Below are 14,884 nucleotides of genomic sequence, written 5' to 3' on the forward strand. Positions count from 1 at the left end.
TTGCTTCTGGAAATACTTGCTAAAATTTCATTGTCCTGAAAGGATAAATTGGATGTTTTAAATTGAATTTGCCATTATTTGCTTTCTTTACAATTTCATGGTATGGCATTTTGATTGGTTTTTTTATATTATGTTGTTTGAAGAGGAAAAGTTACTTACAGCACTTTCTTAAACTTAGAATCTGAGTTTTAAGTAATGAAGTTCCATCTATTAGCCATTAAAGAAGGAAAAATAAAATTCCTTTTCACGAGAAAACTTGATAGTTTTCTGATTTTTTCTTCCTTTTGTAAATCTTTTAGAACAATATCACTATTCTACCAAGAAAAGATGTTCTAGAATTTTTGTGGATTTTTGAGTAGAAAACTCAACAAGCAGAGAACTCATATGGGTGATTAGTGGGAATGGGAATAGAGAAATAAGCCAATAAGCACCCAGCTTGGTCCTTCACAGTAATTTGTCATTTAATGAGATTATTGATTCACTTACTGTTGGATGCTATAAGAAATGGAAGCTTGGGAGCCAGGGAATGAAGGAAGCAATAATGGTAGTGTGGGAGCAAGAGGTGTAAGTAATTACTCCTATACATGATACCACTAAACATAGTTAGGACATAACATCTCTGTTTACCAGGACCAGAAAACTTTCTTAAAACTCTGGATAAATATGAGTTATTATTGTTGTTTTATTGTTCCTGAAGATTCAGGATATTATAGACATACTGGTCTAGTACTTTGTTCTCAGTGAAATTCAAGCATAAATTTAAATTTGTGTACCTTTTATTTTTCAAATCCCCTATTACATGCCTATTCTTTTCAGTTTTGGTAGTGTCTCAGTTTCAATCTTTACTAGTTTTCATAGTTCAATTAATAGACTTAATTAAAATTAAGTAGAATGAGAAACTGAGACAGTGCACTTTGAGGAAAAATAACTTTTTTGCTAAGCTAATATAATTTCACCCTTCTATGAAAAAAAGAACATAGACCCATCCTTGGATTCAATGTCTCCTTTGGAATCTCAAACAGTTATATAGATTCAATTTCTTATATCTGGTGCATTAATGATTTTCATTGGTTTGAGATGATTAAGACTTGCATAGACCACAGATTATCATTTGTATTTTTTTTTGGCAGATGGATTCTGGGTTGGTCTTCAATTTCATTATTCTTCCATATAAAATGGAGATAATATAGATGGCATCCATATTTTGCACTTATGCTGAAATGATGAACAGACTTAGCAAAAATCCTTTGATTTTAAAATTTGCTTGTTAAATAGAATGTCTAAGTTGGGAGAATACAAATCTAGGAAATATAGTCATTGGAAGAATAATTCTCTGCTCTGATTTGCCTAATTAGTCTTACACTAAAATTCTACATTAAAAAAAGAAAAGCAAGACTGAAAAAATCTGTCCTTGTAAAACAATAGCTACTCTTATTAAATGTAAAGTATTGATTTAAATAAGAGCTTTCTGTATTTCCATGCTTTATTTCTATTAGGCACCCACGTGCCATGTTTGTTAGGTAGTTCTATTAGTCTCTTTCCCCCATTTATCACCATTGTTTTCTCATTATGCCTTTCTTGCTATGGCAACATAAGGTATTATCACACAGAACCAAAGTTTAAAGAATATTCTCCATTGTAAATACTCCTATACAGATAGAACTTGTGATGTATCTGTTTAAATATTTTGGTACTGACTCAGAAATTGAAAGTGATTAAACTAAAATTGTTATTCAAGAATCAGTATATAGCTCTTAAGTTTAGCTCTGTGTGTATTATCTTGAGTTTGCTCATTCTTATCATATTTATATTTGTAAAGAGACTTTATAGGTCTTTTAGCTCAAACCCCAGGCAAACCTGAAGAAGTAGAGACCTACTTTCAGTTAAATGATAAAGTTGCAATTGCTGAACTTTTGTGGGGAAAATGCTCATGAATGACTGTTAATTTGACCATACTAAATAGGGAAAGTTGTTAAGAAAGCAAGATTCAAGAGATCACAAAATTATGTAATAAATCGCCCTTAGAAGACCATCTTAGTTTTTTCCTCTACTATCCAAGGCCCAGATTGTGGGAATTTAACTCAAAAGGAATACCCGCCAAAGTGAATTGGTGATTTACTTTGTTTTGGAAATAAAATAAATAATGCTATATATGGAAGAAGTAGTAATTGTTTTGGAAATAAAATAATGAATATATATGGAAGAAGTAGTCAAAGTAGTAATCAAAATCAAAGAAAAGCAAATATGTATAACTAATTATGAGAAATATTTAAATTAGTTATTTCTTATTAAAAACAGAAGGTAATTCTTTGTATTTCTTTTGCACATATTGTAAAATTATAGTTTAGCAAGGAAATAAAGTTATTTTGTATTTCTCTTAGGCAGTTAACAGATTCTCCTGTGTTATTAGTAGTTTATGGGAAAATGTATAACCTTCTTTATTAAAATATCATTTGGGTTATCCATTCTCACTCATCGCTCCTCCTCCCATCTCCAGAATAACTCTAAGTTCAAGGGACACATCCATTTAGTACCATAGCTCTTGAGCCTCTGCCAATGTATTAACTTTTATTCTCATCAGTCAGAAGATAACAGTTAGTTAAAAACAAAGGCATTTAATGAAATAAAATAGCAAAATCACAATAGAACATTCTGTCCATAAACTTTAGGCATATTGTTCCCATACATACTTCAATGGGAAGAATGTTGATATAGGAAACGTGTAGTCAAGACATATTTGTAAGGGAGCAAGTTGTGCTTCCATTGATTCAAGTCCACTGATATCTTCTGATGATACCATAATGCTGCTCTTACTAGACTTGTTCATCACTGGATACAATTTCTATAAGTACCTCTTAGACATGTATTAGCTTTTCTTAGATTATGTCATGGTAGCAGCATACTACGTTCCCTGTTAAGCTTCTGTACCCATTTTTTGGGTTGCCACCATTTTTCTAAGCTCCAGTTTCTGGAGTGTAATATAATAATTAGAAGCTCTCCCTCACAAGGACATCTTTGGCTATAGTTACCACATCTACCTGACAAGAATCAGTAACAGGTAAAGTATTTTCTTTTGGTTCTTGTTGTCTGGGCACAGAGCATCTGGATTTCAGATAACTATCTAAATTAGGGTTAAACATTTCTAAGATCCTCTCTGACAGTCTGATAATGAATTTGAGCTAGATCAGAAGTTAAACTAAGGAGGCAAGGCCATTGTTCTCTGACTTAATTTACATTTCTGTTTTTATGTAAAGAAGAAATATATTCAGATATGCATGTATCTATCATATCTATTAAATATTAATTATACTATATCTGTAAGCATTAAAACTTCTTTATTTTTGTGCTATATTTTAGTCAGCATAAAGCTTGTCTCTCTGTGTTAAATTGTAATCTTTTGAGGGCAGGAACAGAATAATTCATTTTTACCAAGCAATCAATAAATATTAATGGACTCACACTTGCTGAATTATTGAAATATTAAATAATGATGATTTAATTTATATAATATTAAAAGAAGCAAGTATTATTGGATTGTGAATGCATGCCAAAAATGTTTACAATTGCAAAAGAGAACGAAGCAAATACATGAGATTTTTTGGTTTTTCTGTTACAATGAAATGTTTGAAAATGCCATGTTTGGAACATTAGTTAAACAATATCTGAGTGACTAATAGTGTAATTTTCTCTCAAGTTATTCAGACATTCTGATTGAGAGAGAAGTGTTAATGCAGAAGTACATCCATCTAGTTCAGATCGTAGAGACAGAAAAAATTGCAGCTAACCAACTCCGACATCAGCTTGAGGATCAAGACACTGAAATTGAAAGGCTTAAATCAGAGGTATTTCCCAACCTGTCAATCAATCCCTTCTTATTGTTTCACTGTTATGCAGTCAACTCATCATTATCAGCCTGAGGAATACTCACAAAATATGGTAAAATTTAGACTGTGGCTTTTCCCTTACTGTACAGCATGTTGTTGGGCTATAACTCTCCATATACTCCGAGTGCTAGCTAGTTTCAATGTCAGTATAAGCAAATTGTCACCAGTTAAGTAAATGTGCTTCAAAACAACAGTATATTTAACATATTTTGAAGCTAAATAGAATTTATTGTCTGTTGGGGTTTTTGTTTGGGGTTTTTTGGCTTGTATGTTTTGCCTTTGCTTTTTTCCATCAGTGCAGATAATCAGGAGTTGACTGTAGTTATTTTGGATTATGATTTACTTTTCCAAGGACACTGTACTTTTCTTTGTTTATGATTTCAGCCAAAATATAGACAGATGATTAGGAACGACTCCAATTAGAGTAAGAGTCAGATTAAAGGACTCTGTCCCTCATTGAATCTAATGAGCACAACTTTCTGTCTTGATGAGAGAGTTTATTAGCAAAGTTAATGTAACTAACTTTTACTAAATGATTAAACAAAGTGATTCTCCCTTTTTCCTGATAAGGTAGAAGGTTCTGCAGAGGGTCATTTGACATGTGATTTTTTTCATACTCTGTAGTCTTGGAAGAGACTTACAGTTTGGGATGGAGAAGAGCATCTTGCAGAGCTGGGGTGATTTGGACACAACCCAAGTTCTGTTTTTGGTACATTTCTGTGTTGCATTCATGATGACCTAGGATGTCCAGCCTTCTGGGGATTCAGGAAGTATGAGAGAAGAAAATGCTTCTGCTCTGACCATATTTGGCATATGATTGCTATCTATTTGAATGTACACAAACAATTGAGGTTCTAAAATGTGCATTCATAAGGCTAGCTGAATTGTTTCTGTTCAGCAGTCTTAGAACTTTTCAACACTCACTTGTGAACCTCACTATTATGGTAGAGTATGCTTCTATTCCCTCTCTCTTTCCCCACCCCCGACCAGATCTTCTGCTAAAACACTCCCTTGCAAATTTTGTGGAGAGGTTTTACTTGCTGTTCTAAGTGTATCATCTCTGCTATGCAGGGCAATGATGTATGCTGATTCCAGCTGTGATGTGTGATAGCTTCTGTTGTGATAAGTTACAGTCTGTGATCACCATGTCATTAGAGTTGATACCATCTTGATGAAGCACCAAAATCCGATATAGTTTAAAAAATAAACAACAAACCTGCATTTAAAAAGACTATATCTGGCACTATAATTTAAAGCAAAATTACTGTTTTCTTTCTTTGGTGCAGTAAGCTTGAACATATACTTGTCTGACAGTGGGAGAGCATGATATTTACATTATGAGATAAAGTTGGTGCCAAACACTGTTACGTAATATTTGCATATCCTACTGTATTTGCAGGATACTATACTGCAGTCTAGATTTTGATCTAACCCCCAAATTTTAAGTAGTCAGTGATTTTTTGAATATTTAGATAATTACTGGATTACCAAATGCCACTTTCCCCCTTTATCACATAGTGAAAAAGCATCTACTTCAGTAATAATGGCAGTTCTTGACAGCAGGAACCTGTGTCATATCTATTCATTCAGTAAACACATGCTAGGAGTATGACACTGTCCTAGGTACTTGGGATGCAAAGCATGATAACAGAAAAAGTACTGGCTTTGGAAGCCGAGGACCTGGTTCTGCTATTATTTGTATAAACTTGATTGAACAAGTCATCTCACATCCATGAACTTCAATTTCCTCATCTGTAAAATGAGGGAGTTGGACTAGATGGCTTTTGGGGTCTTTTCCAACTCTAATTCTATGATCCTGTGGTAGCACCAATTTTACTTTGTATCTCCAGCATCTAGCACAGTGCCTTGAATATATTGGATTCATACTAAACATGCATTCAGTTGAATTTAATTAAAACACATATTAGGTCATTGGCCTATTAAGCAATTGCCTTTTAAGCCATTAGGCGTATAGACTTCTAGTGTCTAAATTCATGTTTATGGGTAGATCCACATGGGTCCTAAATGCATCTGACATTGAGTTGCATATGAACATATTTTGTTTTAGAGCTTAACTAGGGGAGCCTAAATGGATGTTTTTATAACATCCTATTTCTCTGATACACACAAGACAGAACTAAGTCATCTGCCATAGAATAAGGGCGGACTCCAGAGAAGAATCACAATTCCTTTGGCTGATTGGGAAATGTTGCTAAGGTACTTGTGTGACTCTGCAGCCACATATAAGAATTAACTTTCTCATTCCCACATGGAGTAAGAAGGCTCCTATGTGACCTATAAACTTTTAACTCTGAAAGGAGAGGTTTTGAAGAATTTGAGGGCATGCATAAAAGAACTAACTATGATCTGAGAGTCATAATCCAAGTGTATTGCATTAGAAATCCCTAGAAAGTATTTTGGCCAGCATTTCATTCAAAAGAGTGCTGGTATTTTGCTGAGCCTTTAAGAAAAGAGGTAGAGCTTTGCCTGATGATCATTAGTCAAATTTGTTCTTTTTTTGTCACCCAATACATACACTCTTCCACTTTTCTTAATCTAGTCATATATTGTCCAGGGTGAAATCCATGCTTATGTCAGACTTTTAGATGAAATCTTATTCCCAGTATGTCTGAATAGTCTGTCCTTTGGGAGATAATCCATGGTTAATGGGACAGAAGTAAATATTCTAAAATGTTAATTTTGTTTAATTCTTAGATTATTGCTCTTAATAAAACCAAGGAACGAATGCGACCATATCAGGGCAACCAGGAAGATGAAGATCCGGACATCAAAAAGATTAAAAAGGTAGGTGCTTGGAGGTTTGAAGCCCGAAAAAAGGGTTATATCAGTGAATCAGTGTGATTTGGAGACATTCTCCTTCTCATCCAAGATCATGGAGAAAGGTTATAGAGCTGGAAATGAGATAGTGGGTTTAGAAAATTTGTGTCATAGAGCTAGTACATTGGAGAGCTGGAATTCTCACTCAGGCCTAATTGCACCAAGGTTATCTGTATTGCACCATAGCTGCCTCTTACTTTTCTCCAGGGTATAACCAGTATGTTCCCACAAGTAAATGCCAGCTTTACCCTTTGGATAACTTAAGATAGGACTTCCTCTGTGGAGACACTCCAACTTGGTAATTAGAATCTGCCAGCTTCCAGTAATTCTCTTTTGAGACACTCAGGGAATGATGCCAAAATCTGTAATGAAAGAGTAACCCTATTGGGGTAACTAAATAATATTAGTTTCTGAAATCATAAAATATTAGAGCTGGAAAAGATCTTTAAAATCATTTAGCAGCCCCCAGTCTCATTTTACACATGAGGAAACTGATTCCCAAAGAATTACTTAAATTCACAATGTTAGTGAGTGATAGAATCAGGACAAGAACAGAGATGTCCTAATTCCAAGTCCAAGACACTTTTCTATTACATAATATTGTTTTCCTTAGTATGCTGACTTTATTTATCTATCCCCCTGATTTTAATGCTTTGTGGAGTTATATTTTTAAAAAAGCTTTTGCTTATTATGCTTGTTCTTTGGGAATACTTAGTACAATTTTTCCTCAAGTATTAACAGATTGAATTTAGGAATGCTGAATCTAATGTCAGTAGAGCTCTTATGTAGGTTTATTGTATTGTAGATATCCAAAGAGATAATCTCCAGATCTTTCTAGGCTTCTATTGCATGACTATCTAGAAAATTAGTGATGAACCAAATATCACCGTTCAGACAATACCTTGTGTTTTGTAATTATGTTCCCCTAGATTTTATGTTCCTGATTTTAATTATCCTATTTAATAAGATAACTTTATGGCCAGACATGGTAGCATATTGGAAAGCCTGTGGCTGGTGGATCATTTGAGCTAAGGAGTTCTCAATGATAGTAGACTAAAACTGATTGGTTGAGTGTCTGTCTGGCACCAGTAAGGTGAGGCTCTGGGAGCAGTGGGTAACCAAGGTGCCTTGGGAAGAGGTGAACAGGTCATGAAGGGAGCAATTCAAAGTTCCCATGCCTATCACCAACGGGATCAGGCCAGTGTAATTCAGTTTGGATGGAATAAGGAGATTTATTTTCTTATCCCCCACTCCCAAAAGGTGAGTGGGTAGGGACTTCTTGTGCTTCTTTACTGATTCTTTTTTCCCCAAATGTCTCTAATCTCAGACACCAGACAAATCCTTCTAACTACCATTCAACATTTAAATCATCAAGACTAAGATATCCTGAAATCCATTTATTCAGCAACTTCTGGATTGCTCTAAAGAAAGATTATTAATACTGATCAAGACCATTGCTTAAACATTGTTCCCCTCTTGCACTGTTTAGCCATACAGGACTACTTGCTTTTCCTCACCAATGCCATCTCCCATCTGTGCCTTTTTTCTGGCTGTTCTTTATGCCTGGAATGCTCTTCTTCACCTTCATCTTTTGGAATCCCTCATTTCTTTCAATGCTCAATTCAAGGTCAACCTTCCAAATGAAACCTTTTCTGATTCCCACAGTTGTTGGTGCCTTCCCTTCTAAAGCTACCTTGTATTAATTATATTTGCATACATATGTTTATAAATGTGCATGTGTGTATATGTATGTATACAAACATATACTTATGTATTCTGTATATACTTATATTTTGTATATATATGCATTGTTTCTCCAATTAAAATGCTGGCTCCTTGAGGCCAGGCACTGTTTCATTTGGTCTCCAGCACTTAATGCTATGTCTTGCTAATAGATGGCACTCAATTCTTTAATATTAATTAATTATTAGGCTACTGATATATTTTAGAGACAGCTAAACTTCTGAATATGCTTTATTCCAAAAATTTTCATATAAGTTATTTTTCAAAATTCTAAATGCCTTTTCCCTAGGAGCAGTATTATAAAAGATCATTTCTCAAGCTAGTTCTTAAAACCCCATATAACTTCAACTATATCTGAAATATAATAATAAATGGTGTTTACCATGAAGAATGAAATGTATCATATTTTAACAAACAGGAAAAGACTTTTTATTGTTTTGACTTAGCTCTTAAAGTTAGCTATCTAGATTCTTCAATAGCAAGATCAAAATTTGTATGAAAATCAAGAATAATAATGAAAAGGAACATACAATTGAAACACCTTAACTGAAAATAAATTAATAATTAAAAATTTTAAAAATGAGAAACAGATAACAGAAAAAAATCTACACAAAGTATAATAATTTTATCTAGACATTTAACCAACACAAATTAATTGCCATAACCAAGGGTAATGGAGACCAAAAAATCATGGAGAGTGCCTTATTCAGCAAGCAGCTACCCTTTTTACCAAATAGAAAGTGATGGTTGCTAAAAGCAACATAAGATTAGATTATAAACTTGCCTGAAGAATTTTATGAAGAAGGATGATGGTTGAGTATATACAGTATTATCTCCTAAAGCAGAAAAATCTAGAATGGGTAAAACCAACTTTGAAAAAATTGATGAGCTATCCAATTATGTGAAGTCATCCTAAGGGCATTCAAAAATGAAAATGGAAGGAAGATTACAAAGAGAAGAAAAATGGGACAGATTTGCAAAAATTATTTTTAGCAATTGTTTTCTCCATTCAAGACAGTGAAACCAACCCAATATCAGTCTTATTGGTGCTTATAGAAGAAGAATAAATCATACAAAAGAAAATGAAGAAAAGAAAAGTTGCTATCTTAGGCCAAGTATATAGAAAAGAGATCCATGCTGGAGGCAGTCCAATTGTGAGGGCATTGAAAAAGCAATATACAATACCTTAAAGAGATATAGATAGGGGCAGCTAGAAGGCATTGTGGATAGAGTACCAGCCCTGAAGTTAGAGGACCTGACTTCAAATCTGACCTCAAAACTTAATACTTCCTAGCTATGTGGCCTTGGACAAGTCATTTAATCTCAAATGCCTCAGCAAATAAAAAACAAAAAAGAGGTGAAAATAACTAAATACCTCAGACATTATGAATTCTGAAAATGGTCACTGAAATACCTCAATAATTACCAAGCTATAGCTCTACTTTTTATAGAAAATCTCTATATACAAATTGAGAGCATCCTCAATGAGAGTATGTTAGTAGGGAATAAGCATATTTTAAAAGTAATATTTGAATTTAATAAGTTAAGATGTAGAATATAAGATTCCATTCTGCTTATTTTTTGATTATGAGAAAGCACTTCATTTGGCAGAATAAAACATTGTGTTATAGATTTTTTTTCCAACAAGGCATCTACAAAGTGTACATGAAGATCATTCAAGATTCATTGAAACACATAATGATGGAAATAACCCTGTTCAACAACCTTTTGATTATAAACTTCAAGTGAGGCATAAAATAGGAAAGATATGTGTATACCAGTATAATGGAGAAGATCCAGGACAGAGTATAGGTAGAAGCAGCTTTTTCTTTGTATGGTGAAATCGTCCGGGTATTCTTGTTTGCTGATGACATCATGCAGATTACATGAAGCCTCAGTTTGATTCATTATGGACCCCTAGATTTAGAACTGGAAGGAAAAGGTTATTTAAAAATGAGGAAACTTTGAGGACCAAAGGCATAAATACTTTTCCAAGATCACACAAGTGATCTTGACAAAGGCAGAATTTAATCTCAGGTCTTTAGATTCCAAAGCTAATCATATTTCCATTCAGCTATAATATGGATGAAGAATATATGTTGTCAAGATTTCAACATGTATTTTGATGATATAAAAATCCTATAGATTTTTTCATCAGTATATATATGTGTGTGTGTGTGTGTGTGTGTGTGTGTATAAAATCTGTGCTGTTATGTCATATATATGTATATATATGTGTATATATATATATAAAAGCTGTTATGTCATATATATATATATATATATATGACATAACAGCACAGATGAGCCCCTAGTTGAGACCAAAATTGAACAGAGAGTGGTCTGAATTGCTTTTGAGAAGTAGCAGAGTTTCTTCCTGACATTAAAATTCTAAAAAATAAAAATTAGGAATGCCAGGACCAGCTGTGCTGCTGAGACACTGTCTTTGGTTAGAAAAAATCAGCATACCTGGTGAATGTTGAGGCAATGGGGCAGGAATGCTGCTAGCTGCAGGCCCTTGCAGGAAGAGAGAGTTCTCAAGTTTGGGAGGAGAGCTGAAGTGAGGCCAGAGGCACCATCCTCCCACCCCGTGATCAAAGGTGTTTACCTTAGTACTTCTTATTTTAAAAAATGAACCAGCAAAGAAAAACTCCACTATAGAAACTTATATTGGGAATAGGGAAGACTGGGGGTTCATCTTTAGAGGAGAACACTGCACAGACTTCCTGTACAGAAATAATTTATAAGAGAACTCAAAAAAGAATTTAAAATCAAATGAAAGACATAGAGGAATAACTTTAAAAAATAAAAACTATCCAAGAAAAACAAGAAGCATATGAAAAAAGTTAACCAATTAGAAAAGGAGATACAAGGGTCTTAAAGACAAAAATAATTCCTTGAAAATTAGAATTGGGCAAGGGGAAGCCAATGAAGGTATAAAAGACCAAGAAATAACAAAATAAAATATAAGGAATGAAAAATAGAACAGAATATGAAACATAAGAAAAACAACAGATCTAGAAAACAGATCAAGAAGGGAAAATATTAAAATAATTGGGCTATCTGAAAGCTTGTGAACAACAAAAAAGAAGCTTGACACAATAATGCACGAAATGCTCTAAGAAAATTGTCCTGGAAAGAACATGAGGGGAAAGTAGAATTAGAAAAAATCCACTGTTTACCAGCTCAAAGAGATCCTTTATGGAAAACACATAGGAATATTATTGTCAAATTTTGAAGCCCCCAGGTCAAAGAGAAAATTCTGCAAGAAACAAGAAAAAAACAATTCAAATATGCTGGAACTACAATTAGAATTGTACAGGATTTATCAGCAGCCACAATAAAAGAACTCAGGTCCTGGAATTGTATTTACTGACAATAAAAAGAACTAGACCCGTGGCCAAAAATATCACATCAAGCAAAATTATCCTTAATATTGAATTTTTAAAATGGATATTCAATGAACTTACAGATTTTCAGGACTTTCAACCAGATTTAGATAAATATGTTAGATAAATATGATAAATAAGTAGAAAATTTAGCATATTGTAGTTGATAGCACCCTTCAAAATATATAAAGAAATAAGAGGGAAGAGATGAGCAGAGGGGGAAACAAAGAGTGGGGAAAGAATATAAAGAAGAAATCCATGAGCTGGGGGAGCTTAAGTAATAACAAAGCAAGTAAATTAGTATATTTATAGCAGAAGAATTATCACTCTTAGGAAAGAAGAGCTAACTCAAACTTACAGATTCATTCTACAATTCAAACTACATTCTATGTCAGCATACTGATGTTTTGTTTTCCTTTCCTGTTTTTCTTTTCTAGTCTGTTTTTTAAGAAAATAATAATAAGTAATAAAATAAAATTTAAAAATAAAAGGCCTTAAAAGAAATGTTAGTTAAAAAAAAAAAAAACTAAGAAGGCACACCCATTATTCATTAGGTGGATGCTGTGCAAAGAATTTATAGGAAGAACTAGTTTAAGGGTCATAAGACAGACAAGTATGAATAGACTATAATCTGCATCATAGGGGAACTCCAGAATCATTACAAATTATTAATTGGAGTATTTGAGAGGCAGCCTCATCACTATGTGCACCAATATTTCTGTGGGAAAATATATCTTGAGTTGTACTTTGAAATATTTTTCTTTTTTTCACCCACTTTATCCTTTTCCAATTCCAATAAAATTGTAGACTCCCCCTCCCTCACTTTCTTTACTGGCAGCCACAGATATGTACTACACAAGGATTTCAGCATGGAAACAGGAACAGGTGCTTCAGAGGATGAGAGGATAAAGAAGTGTCTACTCTTTTCATTATAAAACCAACAGGGATGTTCATTTCCTGGTTGTATGTCACTGATGAGTTGAAGTATATTTAGAATCATAGAATTTGAGAGTTAGAAGGGACTTCTTAGTGCTTAGACCTTAGACCATCTGGCCTAAGCCATATTTAAAAGGGATCTTCACCAGACCAAAAATGAGAAAACACTACCATTTTATATTAAAATTACATTTTTGTAATTTGATTCATGCTATTTTGGAGACTATTCTAATACTTGCTTAAAAAAAAAAAAAAGAAAGAAAACAGGAGCAGATAGACGGTGCAGTGGATAGAGTACCAGCCCTGAAGTCAGGTGGATCGGAGTTCAAATATGGTATCAGAAACTTAACACTTCCTAGTTGTGTGACCCTGGGCAAGTCACTTAACCCCAATTGCCTCAGCAAAAAATAAATAAATAAATAAAATAAATAAAAAATATAAAAAGAAAATTGAGTTATTTATCAAAGATATTAATAAACAGTATGTTCCAAAGGCAAGAACCAGTCCACATGAAAACAGACTAGCAAATTTATATTTTATCAATGAGCACTTCCTCAAGCAAATAAAAAAAATCGATTCCAGGAATGAAAACACATAATAATATTGAGTTGAAAAATAACTAAATAGAGCAATTGACAGTGTTGGACTTGAAGTCACTCCTGAGTCCAAATCTCTGTGACTCTATGCAAGTCACTTAAGATTCCTCAGCCTTTGTTGCCTGATGTCTAAAATAAAAATAATAGTAGTAACTACCTTCCAGGGTTATTGTGAGGATCAAATGAGATATTATAAAGCAAGTGCTTTGGAACCTTAAAACATTCTGTAAATGCCAACTATCATGATTTAAATCTTAAGATTTTTGTCTTTTAATTTTTTGAAAATTCATTATTAACTCATTAAAAGTGAGACTTTCTCACTCACTTTTAGTTTAAATCCAACTTCTCTCTGCATTTGAGTTGTTTCAACCAACCATTGTGAAGATGAGTTGTAGATGAGTTAGTCTGCTTTTAAAATGTACATACAAGCTAATGTAAATTAAACTGAAAATTTGAAATTAATAGTTATGGGAATTACTGATAGATTTGTTCAAACATCAGGTAAAATTTCCAATATGATACTTTTTATTTTTTAAAAAATTGCAATTGATTTTTTTGGAGGTGTAATGATTTTATTGCATATGTGAAAATTGATAGTGAAATGCTAAAACCTTCAGGCAAGTAAAAGTATTCCAACATAGTAAAAGAGGGAGTTTAAATAAGAGAGAACATAGTCCATGTGGACAAACTAATGAGAAAAAAATGAAAAATGTGAGAATGTGTTGAATCAACAGTGATACTAAAAAAAAAGATTTGGTAGTGGTAAAATGTTTTCATTTAAATCTGTGTTTTCAGCTTAACAAAACTGTTACTTAGATACACCATAAATCTGATTACAAAATTTGTTAGAATTAGAAGTGGAACTTGAGAAATCATCTTGTATAATTCAGATGGGGAAACATGAACAAGAGATGTAATATATCTTACCCAGGGGCTCCTAGTGACAGGTAAACCCAGGTCTAATTAGAATCCAGAATTCTTTGCCATATGTGACATTGGCCTAGTGAATTGAGATTAGTTTTAAAATAGTCATATAATATTTTTTTCAACACTAACTTACTATGTTAATGATTTTAGGTGAGGTGAATTTCTTCTCATTGATGAGTGAAGATTATATTAAAGGACTCACATGTGACTAAGCAGGTGGTGTAGTCTCCTATTTAGTAGCTTAACAGTAAAGCCTTTTATACTCTATTCTTGAAATTTTAGTAGCTAGAAAATAAGAATGACTAAGGATTTTACAGTGAAAATGGGCATCTGAACAGCATTAATATTAACTGACATTTACATGGTACTTTGACTTTACAAAATCCTTTATTTATATGATATTGTCCTTCTAAAAGTTATGTGAGTTAAAGATTACAGGCATTATTATCCCTGTTTAACAAAGGAGAAAACAGGCTGATGAAGATTAGGAGACATACAGTTAATGTCTAAGGAAGAATCCAAATCCACTTCTCCCTTATTTCAAGTTTAGTTCTCCACCTATTGCATCACC

General features: G+C 33.3%; 1 protein-coding gene across 3 annotated transcripts in view; it reads left to right on the forward strand.

Annotated features, from left to right (window-relative positions):
- Positions 1–14,884, forward strand: part of RASGRF2 (Ras protein specific guanine nucleotide releasing factor 2) — a 305,151-nt gene that overhangs the window by 107,781 nt on the left and 182,486 nt on the right. For all 3 annotated transcript variants that reach the window (XM_051992842.1, XM_051992826.1, XM_051992833.1), the window contains exons 3-4: positions 3,695–3,842; positions 6,600–6,689. In XM_051992842.1, the coding sequence (XP_051848802.1) occupies positions 3,695–3,842; positions 6,600–6,689 (238 nt within the window). The remainder of the gene's footprint in view (positions 1–3,694; positions 3,843–6,599; positions 6,690–14,884) is intronic.

This window comes from Antechinus flavipes, chromosome 1 (genome assembly GCF_016432865.1).
Source record: "Antechinus flavipes isolate AdamAnt ecotype Samford, QLD, Australia chromosome 1, AdamAnt_v2, whole genome shotgun sequence".
Lineage (NCBI taxonomy): Eukaryota > Metazoa > Chordata > Mammalia > Dasyuromorphia > Dasyuridae > Antechinus > Antechinus flavipes.